This window comes from Nicotiana tomentosiformis, chromosome 5, assembly GCF_000390325.3.
Source record: "Nicotiana tomentosiformis chromosome 5, ASM39032v3, whole genome shotgun sequence".
NCBI classification, from domain to species: Eukaryota; Viridiplantae; Streptophyta; class Magnoliopsida; order Solanales; family Solanaceae; genus Nicotiana; species Nicotiana tomentosiformis.
Window position 1 is genome coordinate 59,320,117 of NC_090816.1, and position 17,450 is coordinate 59,337,566.

The following is a 17,450-nucleotide window of genomic DNA, read 5'->3' on the forward strand; positions in this document are numbered from 1 at the left end:
TGGAAAAATTGTGAAAACCCTCTTGGTTTAATTTGGAGATTTGAGGGTCGAGTCAATGTTGGATTTGAGTAAACTTTATATGGTTGGACTCGTGGTTGAATGGGCGTTAATATTTTGTAACTTTCGTCGGATTCCGAGACGTGGGCCCCACGGGTATATTTGGGGCGTAATTTCAGATTTTGTGAAAATATTAGTATTTTGATATGGAATTAATTCCTATAAATTTTGTGGGCTGAATCAAATTAATTGTGACTAGATTCGAGCCATTTGGAAGTTGATACGCACAGAGTGGAATTGCTGGAGCATTGCTTATCTTGCTCGACATTGGATTTGGCTTGTTCGAGGTAAGTAACTCTTCTAATCTTGGAGTTGAGGGTATGAACCCTGAATATATGCATTTTCTGAATTGTTGGGAGGTGACGCACATTCTAGGTGACGGGCGTGTGGGCGTGTACTATAGAAATTGTGACATAATTGTTTCTGTGGAATTTTATAGTTAAATAATCTTGGCATTTTCCATACGGTTTTATGTGTTAAAGAAATTGAGCTGAAAAGCATATTAAAAAAATCATGTTGAGGCTATGTGCCAATATTATTTGGACCCACAGAGGTCATATTGCTGTGAATTATTGTGTTAAATTGAAAATTTAAACTCAGTCATATTCATTTCATTGCATATCATAACTCAGTTTTATGACTCTATTTTGATGTATATAAATGTTTTGGGCCGAATGCCCTGTTTTACTGAAATGCCCGAGTGGCCTGAGAGGTTTATGACTGAGTGAGGCCGAGGGCCTGATTTGTGAGGATGCGTGTGGTTCGGGTATGCCCTCCTGCAACATATTTATGACTGAGTGAGGCCGAGGGCCAGATTTTGGAGGATGAGTGTGGATCGGGGCTGCCCGCCTGCAGCATATTTATGTTTGATATCGGCCGAGGGCCTGATTGTGAGTATGAGTGTGGATCGAGGCTGCCCTCCTGCATCATACTTTATTATTATAGCACGTGAGTTGTCCGTGCAGATTATAGCGCTTGGGCTGAAGGAGCCCCTCCGGAGTCTGTACACACCCCCAGTGAGCGCAGGTACCTACTGAGTGCGAGTGCCGAGTGCTGAGTGACTAGGAGGCATGAGTGATTGTGAGGTATGCCCAAGTGGAAAGAGTGATTGTGAGGTATGCCCGAGTGGGACGAGTAACTGTGAGGTTTGCCCGAGGGGCTGTATATGAGTGATGTTCTGCCCGAGGGGCTGTTTATGATTTTATCATTGAGTTGCATTGCATTGGCATGCACACATGACATACATGATTTCTCACACATTTGTTGACAGATGGGCATAGTGATGCATTTGTTTTTACACGGGTTATCCGGAAGGAAAATAAAACATTTTATTTATTATTGACAAGATTTTGGGAGAAATTTATTGTTTTCAAACTATTCATAATTTTGGCAACTCCAGCAAACGATTTGGGTTTTCACTGATGTATTTGAATGAAAGAACTATTATTTTTGAAATCATGATTTGGTCGGGTATTTTATCCCTGAGTTACTTCTGGTATTATTTTCTTTATGTTGTAATGGATTGTTGTGGACTATTGGTTTTGGACCCGACCTTGGTGGAAGCTCGTCACTACTTTCAACCTACGGCTAGGTTTGTTACTTACTCAGTACATGGGGTCGGTTGTAATGATACTACACTTCTGCACATTGCATGCAGATGTTGGTTGTTGTTTTTGCTGTGCTCGATGATTGCGGGACTTGAAGATGTACCTGCATTCCTGTTGCAGCTACCTTTTGTTCAGGGTAGCCTTAGATTTATAAAAGCTCTGTTTATGTATTATTCAAACATACTATGTATTTATTTGATTTTCGCTTTGTATACCTATTCTTAGAAGCTCATGATTTGTACTACCAGTTCTTGGGGGATGTATAAGATTAAGATGTTTATTCACTTAAATTACTTTAATAATTGTTATTGAAATTAGATAATCGAAAGTTGGCTTACCTAGCGGGTTGGGTTAGGTGCCATCACTACTAGTTGGATTTTGGGTCGTGACAAGGTGGTATCAGAGCTCTAGGTTCATAGGTTCTACAAGTCATGAGCAAGTATCTAGTAGGGTCATGCGGATCGGTATGATGAAGTCCATACTTATCTTCGAGTTGCTACAGGGCATTTAGGATATATACTTCCCATTTTTCTTTCCTTATCGTGCGAGATTGATTCAGCTTGAGATATAAACTCTTTGAATTCCTTCCACGTATTCGTATGCGCACATGAGCACTCAGTATCAGCTGTGCATCGCTCGATTATGATTCTATGAATGAGGTTCGAGGTGAGTATTCTGTGTTTTGGTGGTGGGCCAGTCTGGAGGACTTGAGGCCATGGTTAGACCGCAATTTAAGCTCGGCAGCTTCGGTTATAACTTGTACAATTGGACTCATATGTCCGGTAATGACCCTACAGTGGAATTTGTAGCTCGATGAGCGGTGGAATGGCGGTATGATGGGTATGACGTGACCGGGGGATGTGTTAAGACGATTTGAATGTGACGAGAAGTGTTTCTTTGAAATGTAAAGAAATGGCCATTGGGTGCTTGATTTTCATTTTAATGTGACGTACAGTCTCGAGTATGAATGTTTTGATGGATCTTTTATATTGTTAAATTTTGGGGTAAATTAAATTCTCGTGTATGGGTAATGAGTTTGGACGCAGATTGACTAAGTGATTGCATAGTAATTGTGACTGCGAAAAGATATAACAAGATACCAGATTGAGGCTAAGCAGGTGGATTATCCCCTGCGGAGTAATCTATGTAGGAGTATTTCTTATGATGTGAGTGGAGAGTTTCTTTTCTGCCGACGGGGTGTATGGGTGGAGATTTGAATCTGAATCTGGTTGAGAAAGTTGACTTGTGTGTTAAGAGGATGAATACGAGCTTAGCGGATGATTGAGGTATTTTTATGGTTGGCGTTGTATGAACTTGAGAAGAAGTTTCATTGGACTGACTGTGGCATTATGGCAGTAAGAGAGTATTGGTATTGTGAGTTATGGAATGTTTTAATCTATGGCTTTGAGCCAAGTGGGGGAGTCTGCTTTTGACCATTTGATTTCATGGTTAGGTGTTAAATTTTAATTTTGGTCGGAGCCATACTTGTGGGTTAGCTATGACTTGCAGAAGTTGAGATCGAGGATGACTCGAATAAGGAGATTCCTGGTTAAGGATTATATTTCATGTATGAGTAAATGAAATTCGCAGGATGAGTGAGTTGTTATTGGTGAATGATGTAGTGCGCATGGAGTATGAATTTGATATGTGGTGTTAAAGTAGAGTTACTTCTTTGAGTGTTGTTGTGCTAATGGGGCATGTGTCTTTTGACCCATTTGGGTGGTGCAATTAGATTTGAGCAAAGTGAGTGACTCCCAAGAAAGTTCTAGTGGGTTTGAGAATTTTATATAGCAATTGAGAATTTTTCCAGACTTGTGTATGGATAAAACTTAAGATTTACACTGGATGGTGCCTGGACTTGCGAAAATTCTCTATGACTATGGATTCTATGTTGTAGTATAAGGAGGGTGAGGAGAACAATTTCAAATTCATATAAGGTATTCTCAGAGCGAGTGTTATAGTTGTAGTATTTTTGAAGGTGCTTAAGAAGAATACAATTGCTTATGGGTCGTAGGGCATTGTGGTTCTATGCTAATGTTTGTGGGGTAAGTTGTGGTTAAAGATCATGGTATTTTAGTAAGAAGAAGTATCAATCTGAAGACAAATTCGGAAGGGACTTGGAGAAATAGGACAGCTTGGTAGTAGGTTGGATCAGTATGGTAATGGATATGATCGGTTCTTTGAGTGCTTATGATATGGGGGTTTTCTACAGGTGCTTTGTGGCAATACACCTGGACTTGGCGACCTGCGTGGCTTGGTCGAGTTAGAGGAATTTAGACTTAAGGGCTTGATTATGTGTAAATGGATTCCAAAGTATTCTTGATGGTTTCTACCGGTGTGGAGAACGTGTTGTGTATTGTGATTTCCTCCTGAAAAGAAGCAAGAGAAAGGTTTCTAACTAAAATGGGTGGCAGTACAGTCTTGAAAGGAAGGTAACAAATGTTGGACAACATGGGCGGTTTCAAATAACTAGATGAATATTATTACTACTTGGTGTTGTATGAGAAAGGGACAGACTTCAGAAGGCGCATTGTATTTTTTACTTACGGAGGTATAAATTAGTATTCTGATACTAACATGGTTGATAGACTGCTGATATTCAAATTTTATCAATTGGCACAGAAGAACTTTTAAAGTATTCTCGTGGGATGATCGTGTATGAGAGAGTTATTAGGCATTCGGGCGGTGGAGGTGGAATCAAATATGGTGATTCGCGTGTTCTATGGATTTGGAGATTGGGAGTTCTCAGGAGCGGATTGTTTCATGGTTGTGGACTGTGAAGTTGTGGTCGGAGCTAGCTATATGATAGAATGGGTTATGATTCAGTCATTATGGATTTTCGGAAGAGTTTTTATCTATTTGTGGGTAACCCGAGTTGATTTGGGGGTCCATAGGTAGGCCCAATTAAGATGTGTATTCTACACCGAGCCGGAATAGTTGGCTCCATACTGCTATTATTAAGGGATGTGTCATTTGGTTGATGTTGAGCTTATTCGTGTTCTCAAATGATCTGTGAGTTATTCCTTTATGCTACGAGGAGTTGTGATTCATTGGTTATGTACACAAATGGTGCGGTTCTATTTGAGCTTTATAGTGGAAGTTGAGCGTGATGAGTATTTGGGTATTGCATGATTGATTGCATATGGATTATGTTCTTTCAGGTTTGTGTGGCATTGCGTCATTTGCTTCTACATGGTTATGGTAATGCACTTTGAGTACTTGATGTTGGATTGCACGTGGTTATTAATTTTGAGCAGGATGACTCGAGGTAGATAATATGGACCAACGTTTAGATGGGGTCACGCATTGCAGGGGAGTTATGATAAGGTATAAACCTTGTGTTAGAATCGGGTAATGGTACTACGGTGTATGATGAATTTTTAGCGTTTCGTTGTGGAAGTACTTGTTAATCTGGCGGGCAGTTCTCTCATTTGAGTCATTTTCCATGACTGGGTACATTTGAATATTGCGTATTAGTGCACGGATGGCACGAGTTGTGGCTCCGAGTTATATTGGTGCGGTATATCTGTGGAATAGTTGTGTTTACTAATATAAGGTCATTGGACCTAGAATGGGTACTATCAGGCTTGATTATGGTATATTCAAGAAGGCTATGGTTTTGGTTGGGCGAGAGACCTCTATGGCTAGTTGACCTGATGAGTGGTTATGAGTGTTTGATTGTTTCTTTCATCATTGGCAGTATATGAAGGTTTTGGAACGAGGTTTGGCTTGATATGAGGTTTTATACTAGTACTTGGTTGGTTTGGAGTAATTATTGTGATCGAAAATGGTGCTGCGAACATGCAAGTTGTGTAATATGCTGGGTGATTATATCCATGGTTATAGTTATAGCTCGATGCAGCTTATTCGGACTTATACAGTGTGTAAATGTAAGCTTCGTGTCTTGAAAGAAATTTTTAAGGTTAGAAATTAAAACTCCAAGGTTTATGGGCTAAGGTTGGATTAATGATTTTCAGTTGCATTGTGTAGTCAAGCCTATGTGGGATAGGGTGACGTGGGTTCACCCCGGGTACGTGTGTGGTAAGATGGAACAGTGATTTGATGGCTTGGAAACAACTCTTAGCACGTTCGAGGACAAACGTATGTTTAAGTGGGGGAGAATGCAACGACCTGGTCGGTCGTTTTGAGTATCACAACCCGGCTTCCCCCTTTACTGCTCAAATTGTACTTTAGAGTTGTTGTGTGAATTGCCGGGGTAATTGGTTCGGGTCCGGTGAGATTTTGGAATGAATTGGAACACTTAGTTCCAAGGTTTAAAGATTAAGTTAAAATAGTGACCAGATATCGCCTTATGTGTAAACGACCTCGGAATTTAATTCTGATGATTCCAATAGCTCCGTATGGTATTTTGGACTCAGGAGCGTGTCCGAAAAATTATTTGGAGGTCCGTAATGGAATTAGGCTTGAAATGCCGAAAGTTGAATTTTTGGGAAGTTTGACCGGGGAGTTGACTTTTTGATATCGAGATCGGAATCCAGTTCTGAAAATTGGAATAGCTCTGTTATGTCGTTTACGACTTGTGCGCAAAATTTGAGGTCAATCAGATGTGATTTGATGTGTTTCGGCGCAAGTTGTAAAAACTAGAAATTTTAAAATTCATTAGGCTTGAATTGGGGTGTAATTCATGGTTTTAGCGTTGTTTGAGGTGATTTGAGGGTTCGACTAAGTCTGTATGATATTTTAGGACTTGTTGGTATATTTGGTTGAGGTCCCGAGGGGCTCGGGTGAGTTTTGGATGGTTAACAGATCATTTTTGGCCTTGGGGAGATTGCTGATATTTGTTGCTGCATTTTTTGAATTTTCTCTTTTGTGTTCGCGAGTGGGCCCTCGCATTCGCGAAGAGGAATTTGTGGCAGGCAGGATTTACTCTTCGCGTTCGTGTATGGGGTATCGCGTTCGCGAAGGGAAACATAGTGGGCAGGGTTTTTGCCTTCGCGTTTGCGAAGGGGAGTTCGCGTTCGCGAAGAAGGGCTTCGTTAGGCGTCGCGTTCACAAGCAGTGTCTCGCGTTCGCGAAGAGCAAATGTTGGGAAGCATATTTTGTGCTTCGCGAACGCGAGGGACCTGTCGCGTTCGCGAAGAAGAGAGGTCTGGACAGAAAGTTTAAGTTCAGAAAATGGGACTTCGTCCCATTTTCCATTTTTAACGATTTGGAGCTCGGATTGAGGCGATTTTTGGGAGATTTTCAGAGGAAACAACAGGGTATGTGTTCTTAACTCAATATTGGTTAAATTACCCAAATCCATGGTTGTTTTTAACATTTAATTGGTGAATTAAGTTGGAAAAATTGTGAAAAACCTCTTGGTTTAATTTGGAGATTTGAGGGTCGAGTCAATGTTGGATTTGAGTAAACTTTATATGGTTGGACTCGTGGTTGAATGAGCATTAAAATTTTGTAACTTTCGTCGGATTCCGAGACGTGGGCCCCACGGGTGATTTTTGGGGCGTAATTTCGGATTTTGTGGAAATATTAGTATTTTGATATGGAATTAATTCCTATAAATTTTGTGGGCTGAATCAAATTAATTGTGACTAGATTCGAGCCATTTGGAAATTGATGCGCATAGAGTGGAATTGCTGGAGCATTGCTTATCTTGCTCGACATTGGATTTGGCTTGTTCGAGGTAAGTAACTCTTCTAATCTTGGAGTTGAGGGTATGAACCCTGAATATATGCATTTTCTGAATTGTTGGGAGGTGACGCACATGCTAGGTGACGGACGTGTGGGCGTGCACTATAAAAATTATGACATAATTATTTTTGTAAAATTTTATAGTTAAATAATCTTGGCATTTTTCATGCGGTTTTATGTGTTAAAGAAATTGAGCTGAAAAGCATATTAAAAATATTATGCTGAGGCTATGTGCCAGTATTATTGGGACCCACAGAGGTCATATTGCTGTGAATTATTGTGTTAAATTGAAAATTCAAATTTAGTCATATTCATTTCATTGCATATCATAACTCAGTTTTAATTCTATTTTGATGCATATAAATATTTTGGGCCGAATGCCCTGTTTTACTAAAATGCCCGAGTGGCCTGAGAGGTTTATGACTGAGTGAGGCCGAGAGCCTGATTTGTAAGGATGAGTGTGGATCGGAGCTGCCCGCCTGCAGCATATTTATGAGTGAGTGAGGTTGAGGGCCTGATTTGTGAGGATGAGTGTGGATCGGTGCTGCCCGCCTGCAGCATATTTATGTTTGATATCGGCCGAAGGCCTGATTGTGAGGATGAGTGTGGATCGGGGCTGCCCGCCTGCAGCATACTTTATTATTATAGCACGTGAGTTGTCCGTGCAGATTATAGCGCTTGGGCTGAAGGAGCCCCTTCGGAGTCTGTACACACCCCAGTGAGCGCAGGTACCTACTGAATGCGAGTACCGAGTGCTGAGTGACTGGGAGGCATGAGTGATTGTGAGGTATGTCCGAGTGGCAAGAGTGATTGTGAGGTTTGCACGAGGGGCTGTATATGAGTGATGTTCTGCCCGAGGGGCTGTTTATGATTTTATCATTGAGTTGCATTGCATTGGCATGCACACATGACATACATGTATAGAGATGTATTTTTCCTCATGCTGTACAACATCACATCATTCATGATTTCTCACACATTTGTTGACAGATGGGCATAGTGATGCATTTGTTTTTACACGGGTTATCCGAAAGGAAAATGAAACATCTTATTTATTATTGACAAGATTTTGGGAGAAATTTATTATTTTCAAACTATTCATAGTTTTGGCAACTCCAACAAACGATTTGGGTTTTCACTAATGTATTTGAAAGAAAGAACTATTATTTTTGAAATCATGATTTGGCCGGGTATTTTATCCCTGAGTTACTTCTGGTATTATTTTCTTTATGTTGTAATGGATTATTGTGGACTATTGGTTTTGGACCCGACCTTGGTGGAAGCTCGTCACTACTTTCAACCTACGGCTAGGTTTGTTACTTACTCAGTACATGGGGTCGGTTGTAATGATACTACACTTCTGCACATTGTGTGCAGATGTTGGCTGTTGTTGTTGTTGTGCTCAATGGTTGCGGGACTTGAAGATGTACCTGCGTTCCTGTTGTAGCTGCCTTTTGTTCAGGGTAGCCTTAGATTTATAAAAGCTCTGTTTATGTATTATTCAAACAGACTATGTATTTATTTTATTTTTGCTTTGTATACTCTATTCTTAGAAGTTCATGATTTGTACTACCAGTTCTTGGGGGATGTATAAGATTAAGATGTTTATTCACTTAAATTACTTTAATAATTGTTATTGAAATTGGATAATCGAAAGTTGGTTTACCTAGCAGGTTGGGTTAGGTGCCATCACGACTAGTTGGATTTTGGGTCGTGACAATTAATATTGTATTTATACGTTTATAATAATATAGGCTCTCATTTTTCTAAATGGATTTGGACAATATAATACATTCTCAAATTAAATTAGTAATAGGACATTATAATACGTTTTCAAATTAAATTGGTAATCGGAATTTTTAATAAGTATATCCTAAATGTAATATGATTACATGACTAAATATATTTACTTGTTCAATTTTATATGGATTAGACAACCCGAAAATAATTATACTAATAGGTTTCCTAAAGGTAATCATGTAGGATTTCTAACGTGTAGTATTATGTCCTAAAACTAATAGGATTATAAGGCTAATATCTAGAATTCCGGTTATGTCCTTTTATTATGAGTTATTATGCTTAAAATTAAAAGGTTATTTTTGTAAACCGACATTGTATTCATGCTTTTATAATAATATAGATAATTAAAATATTCTTAAAATTATTTATTAAAAAAAATTAAAAATATTTTTATATAAACATGACGGATGGAAATAAAATAGAGAGATAATTAAAAGTTATATCTTAGGAAGTATTTTAGAGATTACAAAAGATAGTAGTGACGTTAAAGGTTTCTTTACGTGTTTGTCAAACTTTTAGATAAAACAAAAAAGATATAGTATTTATACCCTCTTAATTATGGTAAATGGCTAATGCAAAGCCATTTATTTAGAAAAGAAAATTAAAGAGTGTTATTACAATCTGGGATAGATCTAAACGATATTGTCCCCAACTAATTTTTGCGGAGTTGGAAATAAACAAAAGGAGGAGGAAAATTCCAACATGCATCAGTATCTTCTGTGCCGTCATGCAAGGCCAGGTACTCACATGACTAGCAAGAAGATGAGCTACCATATTAGCTTCACGATAGATGTGGTACAGGGCTGCCATTAGCAGCAACTTGCAATCATGAAGCAAACTTGATTAAGGTGTGTTATGAGATGTTGAATTAAGTAAGGAAAGCAATACTCGGGAATCTGTTTCCAGATTCTTTCTGAAAGCAAGTTTAGTCCATTAGACAGGGCTAGAAGCTCAGCATGAACAACTGAGTTTGGACTGATGTTGCTGGAGAAGCGCACAATCCATTTTTCGTTGGGGTCTCGGATGATACCTTTTGCTTCTCCACTATTAGAATGTAGCTTGTATGCACCATCTGTATTTAACTTGAATATGTATGGTGGTGGTGGGTTCCATTTGATAGCAATTCTTTGAATTACTTTTGTTTGCCCAGATTGGTTAGTGAGGTAGGCAAATTCTAAAGCTTGCGAGAAGATTTTGTTGACATCAAGTTCTAGGGAAGTGTTGTTGAAGAGGTTATTATGATTCGTGTTAATTCAAAAATCCAAAGTGTTGTGGGATAAGAATAGAGAATAAAATTGGGATGTTGGATGGGAAAAAAGATGATTTATGGATTGATAGATATCTTTGATCCAAGAGATATAGTTGCAGGTAGGTGTTGGTATTTTGGTAGTGGTCCAAATAGGCATTGCCTTTGGACATTAAAAATGGATATGTTCTAAATCCTCAATGGAGTTAGAGTGAGGATAGAGATTGGATCCTATGATATTCCTATGGTGGAGCAGTGCAACAATAGGGAGTCAACAATGTGTAGTAGACAATTTGCTTTCCAGTACTCCAGCTGCATTCAAAAATTTGGGTATCCAAATCAGAAGCAAAATAAGAAAGGAGCAGTTGATAAGCTGATTCAACGGAGAGAAAGATCCATCATTAATTTCCTTCTAGGAGGAGGAGTCTTCATGATTGTCATTGAAAGGCAAGTAGGTATGGATATAACGCTAGAAACATCTGGTGGTTGATGAAAAAGAGTGAGATAGATTCCAAGAAGAGTTGGTAATTAAGTCACTTATAGTATTATGTGTGCCAAGTGTTGTGATACATTAATAAACTCTCTGAGAGTGTAGGTTGAGTCTACCAATATATTTTTCCTTATACTAACACTAATTGTTTTAGTTATGTTCCAAGCTAGCCCCTTAGAAAAAAGTCGGTGAGCCTTAACATCACTCTTCCAGACATGAGAATCACAAATTTTTACTTGGAGATCATTGGTCTGCCTTAGTGAGAACTGAGGCCCATAAATAGTAAGGATTTTAATAGAAACACCAAATTATGCCAACAAGGAGGGCTAGATTCTTTTCCTTGAAATTTATACATTCCTAGTTCTCCTTTAATTTTTGGTTGTGTGGCCATCTCTGAACTAATGTGGTGGATGCGTTTCTTGTCTAGAGTTGCATCCCAAAGAAAGTTTCGCTAAATGCTATATATGTGCTTCCTAGTTGCTAAAGGCAAATAGTTAATCTGCATTGAATGGACATGAATTGCGCTGCTAGAACATATTGTATGAGAGTAGTACGTCCTGCGAGGGTCAAAAGCTTTGCCTTCCAACCTTTCAGGCCTAGTGTCACTATAAGAAAAAGGGCTTTTAGTGGCGACAAAATTTGCCACAGAAAGTTTAATTGTCGCCGCAGAATACCTTTCGTGGCGACGACGTGGCGACCAAGTGGCCGTTGACTATACTAAGTGGCAGATACTTATTGCTAGCGACTTATAATGGTCGCCACACCTTTCGTGGCGACATTTGTCGTCACAAAACTTATTTTGGATTGCCACTAGAATTCACTTTAGAGAATCCGTCACCACTAAATGCTAGCGTTTGGTGGCGACTCATATCACCACAGATCATTGGCGGCGACTATGGGTGCAACCAAAGCCTGACTTTGGTGGCTACTTTTGTCGCTACTAAAAATTACATTTTAGTGACAACTTAGTATTGCCACCAAATCTCCATTTTTTGTGGCATCAAAATGTCGCTACTAATTATATTTTCTTTTAGTGACAGTAGGTTATAATCGCAAAAGCTCTTATTTTTCGTCTCAACATAAGTTTTCCATAAAAGAAAATATAAAACTACAAATATTTGTACAACCTGATAACAATTCTCAAAATAGAATTATAGTCTTTTTAATGTTAAAAAGTCTACACAGTCAAAAATAGTCAATGTATATACATTGCCATTTCACGACACAAACAAAAAAGGAATAGTCTTTAAGACATACTCCAATGTCTTCTACGATAAACAAAACGACCATAAAAATATCTTCAAACTACACCTTGAGCAACTTCACTTCCTCGTTCTTGAAGTATCTTATCCTTGCTATTAAAAAATAAAGATGAACATCATTAATATACGCATATGTACAAAAAAGACTGTAAGTTTGAAGAGAAAATTAGCCGAAAAGAGCGAGAAGATGTAAAGCAAAGAAACGTATTTCTGGAAAACTTTTAAAACCCCATAAGCAATAACTTTTTAAAGCATGAAAACATCAATCTTGCGGTGTGCTTAGTCTAAATTATTATAAAAAATTTCAATCAAATGTGAGATGCAATTGATACTTTGTGAAATTCAGTTATCAAAACCAAAACTAATAATAATAAATCTGAAGTGCACGAATTGAATTGAATGCACAAAGTCGTATTACATAATCTTTGTCCAAATTGTTGAAAGTAACACGACAACGTAATATTTGACTAAGAACCTACTGAAACCATCTATAATGCACAATCAATCACCAGTCAATAAAATAACAGAATTGAATTCTATGCAGTCAGCCACCTAACAATGATTTATTCATTCCCTTGATATGGTGAGTAAACACACACTTCAAATGATTACCAAAAAACTACTTATGCATTGAACAGAGAGGGACATGTACTAGAGACCAAAATAACCAGAGATAAATTTGAGAATTTCTTAGTAATTAGTTGGTCCCCATATCATCTAGATTGGGTTTGTCAGCAGATTTAGCACTCAGCAAAGCAAAAGGGGGTTGTTTTCTTGAATGTGAAAGGAGAGGGTGGGGACAGTGGAGTCCCCAGGTATTTTCTTTTGAATTTAGACATTGTGCTAAGTTTAGTTTAAAAAATAATGGATACATGTAAAATGAAAAATCAGTATATACTGTCACTTTTTAGGTAAAGGTATGCTTCTTTCCCTAGAGTAGCTTTATAGTAGTATTATTGTCCATGTCTTAGTAAATGTAAGAAAATGACAAGAACAATTGTTATGTCCAATCTCCATTGATATGGAAACTGATCAAGTTAAATTAGTAGAAAAGGAGAACCATGTCATATACACCCAAATCTAAAAGAGCAGAGTCTAAACATTCTAACTAGTGCTTTTAACTGTAGTCAACTGGTTCTTACTAACTCTTGATATTTAAATTTTAATAAGAAAAGCTACTTGCGGAATGGACTGAGTAGAAATTCTTATATATGCCTATGTTTTCAAGGACAACTCATTCAGTTTTAATAAATATAGAGTAAAACTGATTTCAAGAGAAATACCTATATAAGCTTATGATTTATGAATATACACTAAACTGATTTCAAGAGAAATCCCTACCTGTTGCATTCTGATCAGCCATGCATCCATCTTTTCTTCAAACTTTTTGTCAACTTGTAAATCTATCCGTGCACACTCAGCAACCATTTGTTCTTCTAGCTTACTTTGCAACTCAGCAGCCATTTCTTCTTCTAGCTTGCTTTTCAACTCGGCAGCCATTTGCTCACGTTCTTCTTGTAATTTTCTATCCATTTCCTCTTGCATCTCTTGACGCATTCTTTCCATTTGAGAAGACATACTCGCCTCTAAGTCTACCTGCTGCAAACTGCTTTTTTTTTGTAGACTTCTTTCCATACCCTTTTCCACGAACATAGCCAGTTCGTTCGCCAAGTACAGTGGCTAAAATCTCATCTGCACTCATTGGCTGCTCATTTTCTTCAGATTGTTGTTGAGCTACAATTTTCTTGAGTTGGCCCTACAAATATGTATGAATTTATAGTATAAAATAGGAAACATATAATAAAATAACAAAATAATTATGCTAAGAAATTACATGAATTTGTTGCGACTATGGATCCGACCACACAATTTCTCCTTTGTCGGCGAGTATGTTGGAGCTCCCAAACTCGATCTGGTGCTACTTTGTTTCTACTAACAGGATCTCTCTAAAATATATTTTAGTAGAGGGAAATATTTATAAGCACATAATATGTTATAAATTAATGATGAATAGTTTTATAGTGATTGTGGTAAATGCATTTACCGTCGATTCCTCCACTTCGGCAAATGACTTTGAGCCACAAGAGTGCTTATTTATCTGTTTTCCCCTATTAAGTTTGTTCCTCTCACTTGCAGCCTAGCAATTAAATCAATACATAAGAACCAATAATTAAATATTAATTTATCAATAATTTTTATTACAACGTTACCTTGAATTTTGGACTCCCAAAAAGTCCTACAAGAAACACCCAATCCTCAGGCGTAACATCATCCGGCCTATGAGACAGCCTCTTTTTATCAGTAGTATAGAGATTGTATTCTTTATGCAATCGAGTCTTCCATGCTCTAAAAAGCCTTCGCATAGTGTCAACAACAAGAACTTGTAACACATGTTCTCGCATACCACTAGCTTCAGATTTATCCTAAAACAAATATGTAAAGCTATTGAAAGTAAATAAAATGTATGATATAAAGTCAATGTAATATTGAAAGTAAATTATTACCTTAACCTTCAACCACATCACTTCTCCATGTTTCGCAATTATCGCTTTCCAATCACCATCTATGAATGAGATAGTGCTCCGCATAATCAAGCCACAGTAGTTTACAATATCCCTAGACCCTGGACCTACAGCTCTCACAATGTCATTCGGAATGATGATGGGAATTTTACTGCCATACTTAGTTTTCATATCCACATGTAGAGATTTGTATCTCCCTCTGCCTTTCTTGTTATCTCTGTTTTCACAAAGATTACCTTCACAAGAATAAGAAAATTTATGTCATACTCACTTAATAAGTAGATTTATTCTACATGACTTTAATTGTTCATGGTTAGATCATACAGAATGGTTTTAGGTTCAGAATTTGATGGGCAAAATAACTTTTTTAAACCCGATAAATTACGCATGTGTTCTTCTATGATAAATGGATCACATATAGTGAGCTGAACAGAATATATAAGAGAGTGAAATTGAAGGAGTGAAAACTGGGATCATTTAACCATTGATTTGTTCCTGATTAATTAGCAGGCCATCGTCTTTCAGTTAAAGATTGTGAGTTCTGTTTCATGGATGCTACACTTAAAGCTACACCAGTTTAACAAAATTGGCAATGTCTTTACCAACTAGCCCTCCTTAATTATAATTGTTTGAAAGATATTGATTCATTCCAACTCTGAATTGACAACCTTACTATTTGTTTCCTAGTACGCAGAAAAATGGCTTTAAATCTACTAAGTACTAGTAATGAGCAACAAGATTGTTTATTAATAGAAAATAACAGTTGGGATAGAGTACTGTAAGTCGTGATCAAGTTCTTGTTTAGAGCAAGATCAAAGAGCAAAATAGTGATAGTGTTGGGCTGCTGGTAAAATAGTGATAGAGTACTGCCATGTTAGGCTACTTTTTAGTGATTATACTTCCTGAGTGCAATTTTAGAAAGCAAAAACTATATGTAGAGAGGTCTTTGGTGTAATGAAACGACATTCCCATATAGGCATAAAACATCTAAATTCATAATGACGAAACAACTTGTACTCCTTCAAAAGTGTAGGTTTATTATTTGATCCTATAACATATAGACTGAACAAACGGAATAAACTTTGTCTGTTCAATACAAATAACCAAAAATAACTAAAAAATGCCAACTGAAATACATGATTCCGATTCAATAAAGAACCAACCTACACTACTATTTTCAGTCTCTGGAGTGGGATGCATACTTTCTACAAAAGCCCTTGATGATAATGAGTCCATAGATTGTACTTGATGAGGGTTACTCAATTGTCCCATATCTGGAGATAGTTGTGTTTGTGGATTAGGTCTAAAGGATGACGTCGTACTAGAATTATTATGTAGTACTCCTACATTGCCGCATCCACGACCCTTTCCACCTCGCCTACCTTTACCTCGTTCAATTCTTGTCATTTCCTGCAGCATCACATAAAAATATAAATAAAGATTTACATTTTAGAATTCTTAGTTAGAATCCACTCAATGCACCATAGAAACTTTAGTCTTCTCTACAGTATTTATATCATATCCTCTCAATTCTAAACTAAAAACAAATCAGAAATCAAGTTACAACAAACCTAGCAGGACGCAATCCTTCAATGACCTTGAACCAAAGGACAAACATTTAACAGGAATAGAAGATAAAGTATCAGGATAGTTGCAATGCAAGATAGAAAATTCATATTAATGGCAAAATAACATAGGCTAGAAAGGCATAAGAAGCCTTGCTTAAAAAAGCACAAAACAGCTACAGATAGGAAGCTATTTCTTTGATCAGTCCATATCATTATCCTCTCCTTCATTATCATCAAATATCTCTTCTTTGCTTTCTTCATCTTCGGTCATATCTATATCATTATCATTAATGAAACAATCTTCTTCATTATGCCCACTTGTCCCAGCTTGTTCTATTACATGATCATAATTAATGATGTGAGGTTCAACATCATCCCTGTGTAAAGACACTAAAATATCATTTTCTTGATCACCATTACGCTTCATATTAAATTCAACTTCCTTTTGTTGGTAAGCTTCTCCATTTTGTAATGCTTCATCTTCAACATTTGTGCAATTATCATCCTCTTCGGGCATATTAAAAAGGTCGCGTGGACTTGTTTTTAAAACAACAAGCCAATCTTTATCAACCATGTCGTTGACATAGAAGACTTGTTCAGATTGAGATGCCAACACAAATGGCTCATTTGTATTCAAGGCACATCGAGTATTCACACTTGTGAAACCATACTTGTCAATTTTATATCCTTTTCCTAAGTGAGCCACATCCCACCAATGACACCTGAAGAGGTAAACTTTTCTATTTTCCATATATGACAACTCGTAAATGTCCTCTAATACACCATAGTACTCCTTCTTAAAGTCTGAATCACCTCCTCTTACAAGAACTCTATTGTTCTGCATTTTTCTTCTTGATTCAAGATCTTTTGTTTGGAATCTAAATCCATTCACCATCAATGTGGAATATCGATGCACCACTGGTCCCGGACCGATTGCTAAGCTTATGAGCTCATTATTAGCATTTCCTTGTGCAACTAATTGCAAGATCTACAAAGTAAGACAAATAACTCCCTCTTAACCAATAATATAATAGGATAATCAAAAAGTATTCAAAATGAGATTTGATTCAACACTTACATGTGCACGAAACCAAACAGTAAAGTCATTGTTATGCCTTTCATCACTTCTTGAACTTTGTCTTTCAATCTCTTTTGTATGTTGCTTGCATTTAGATAGAATTATATAAGAGAATGAATGAATTATTCAAATTTGAAATCAAATCCAAAATTATCTTAGAATTGATTA

At 37.3% G+C, this 17,450-nt stretch overlaps 1 protein-coding gene and 1 long non-coding RNA gene across 2 annotated transcripts; both read right to left on the reverse strand.

Annotated features, from left to right (window-relative positions):
* Positions 1-11,936: 11,936 nt before the first annotated feature.
* Positions 11,937-14,283, reverse strand: LOC138891794 (uncharacterized). The gene is made up of 3 exons (XR_011408122.1): positions 14,159-14,283; positions 13,456-14,060; positions 11,937-12,207 (listed from the first exon to the last, which is right to left on the reverse strand). It is a non-coding gene; the product is annotated as an uncharacterized lncRNA (long non-coding RNA).
* A 1,371-nt stretch (positions 14,284-15,654) lies between these two features.
* On the reverse strand, positions 15,655-17,421 carry LOC104119734 (uncharacterized). The gene is made up of 3 exons (XM_018778881.3): positions 17,283-17,421; positions 15,800-17,192; positions 15,655-15,698 (listed from the first exon to the last, which is right to left on the reverse strand). Exon 2 carries the CDS (start codon positions 17,097-17,099, stop codon positions 16,404-16,406), a length of 696 nt encoding a protein of 231 aa, XP_018634397.2. The 5' UTR covers positions 17,100-17,192; positions 17,283-17,421; the 3' UTR covers positions 15,655-15,698; positions 15,800-16,403.
* Positions 17,422-17,450: the final 29 nt, after the last annotated feature.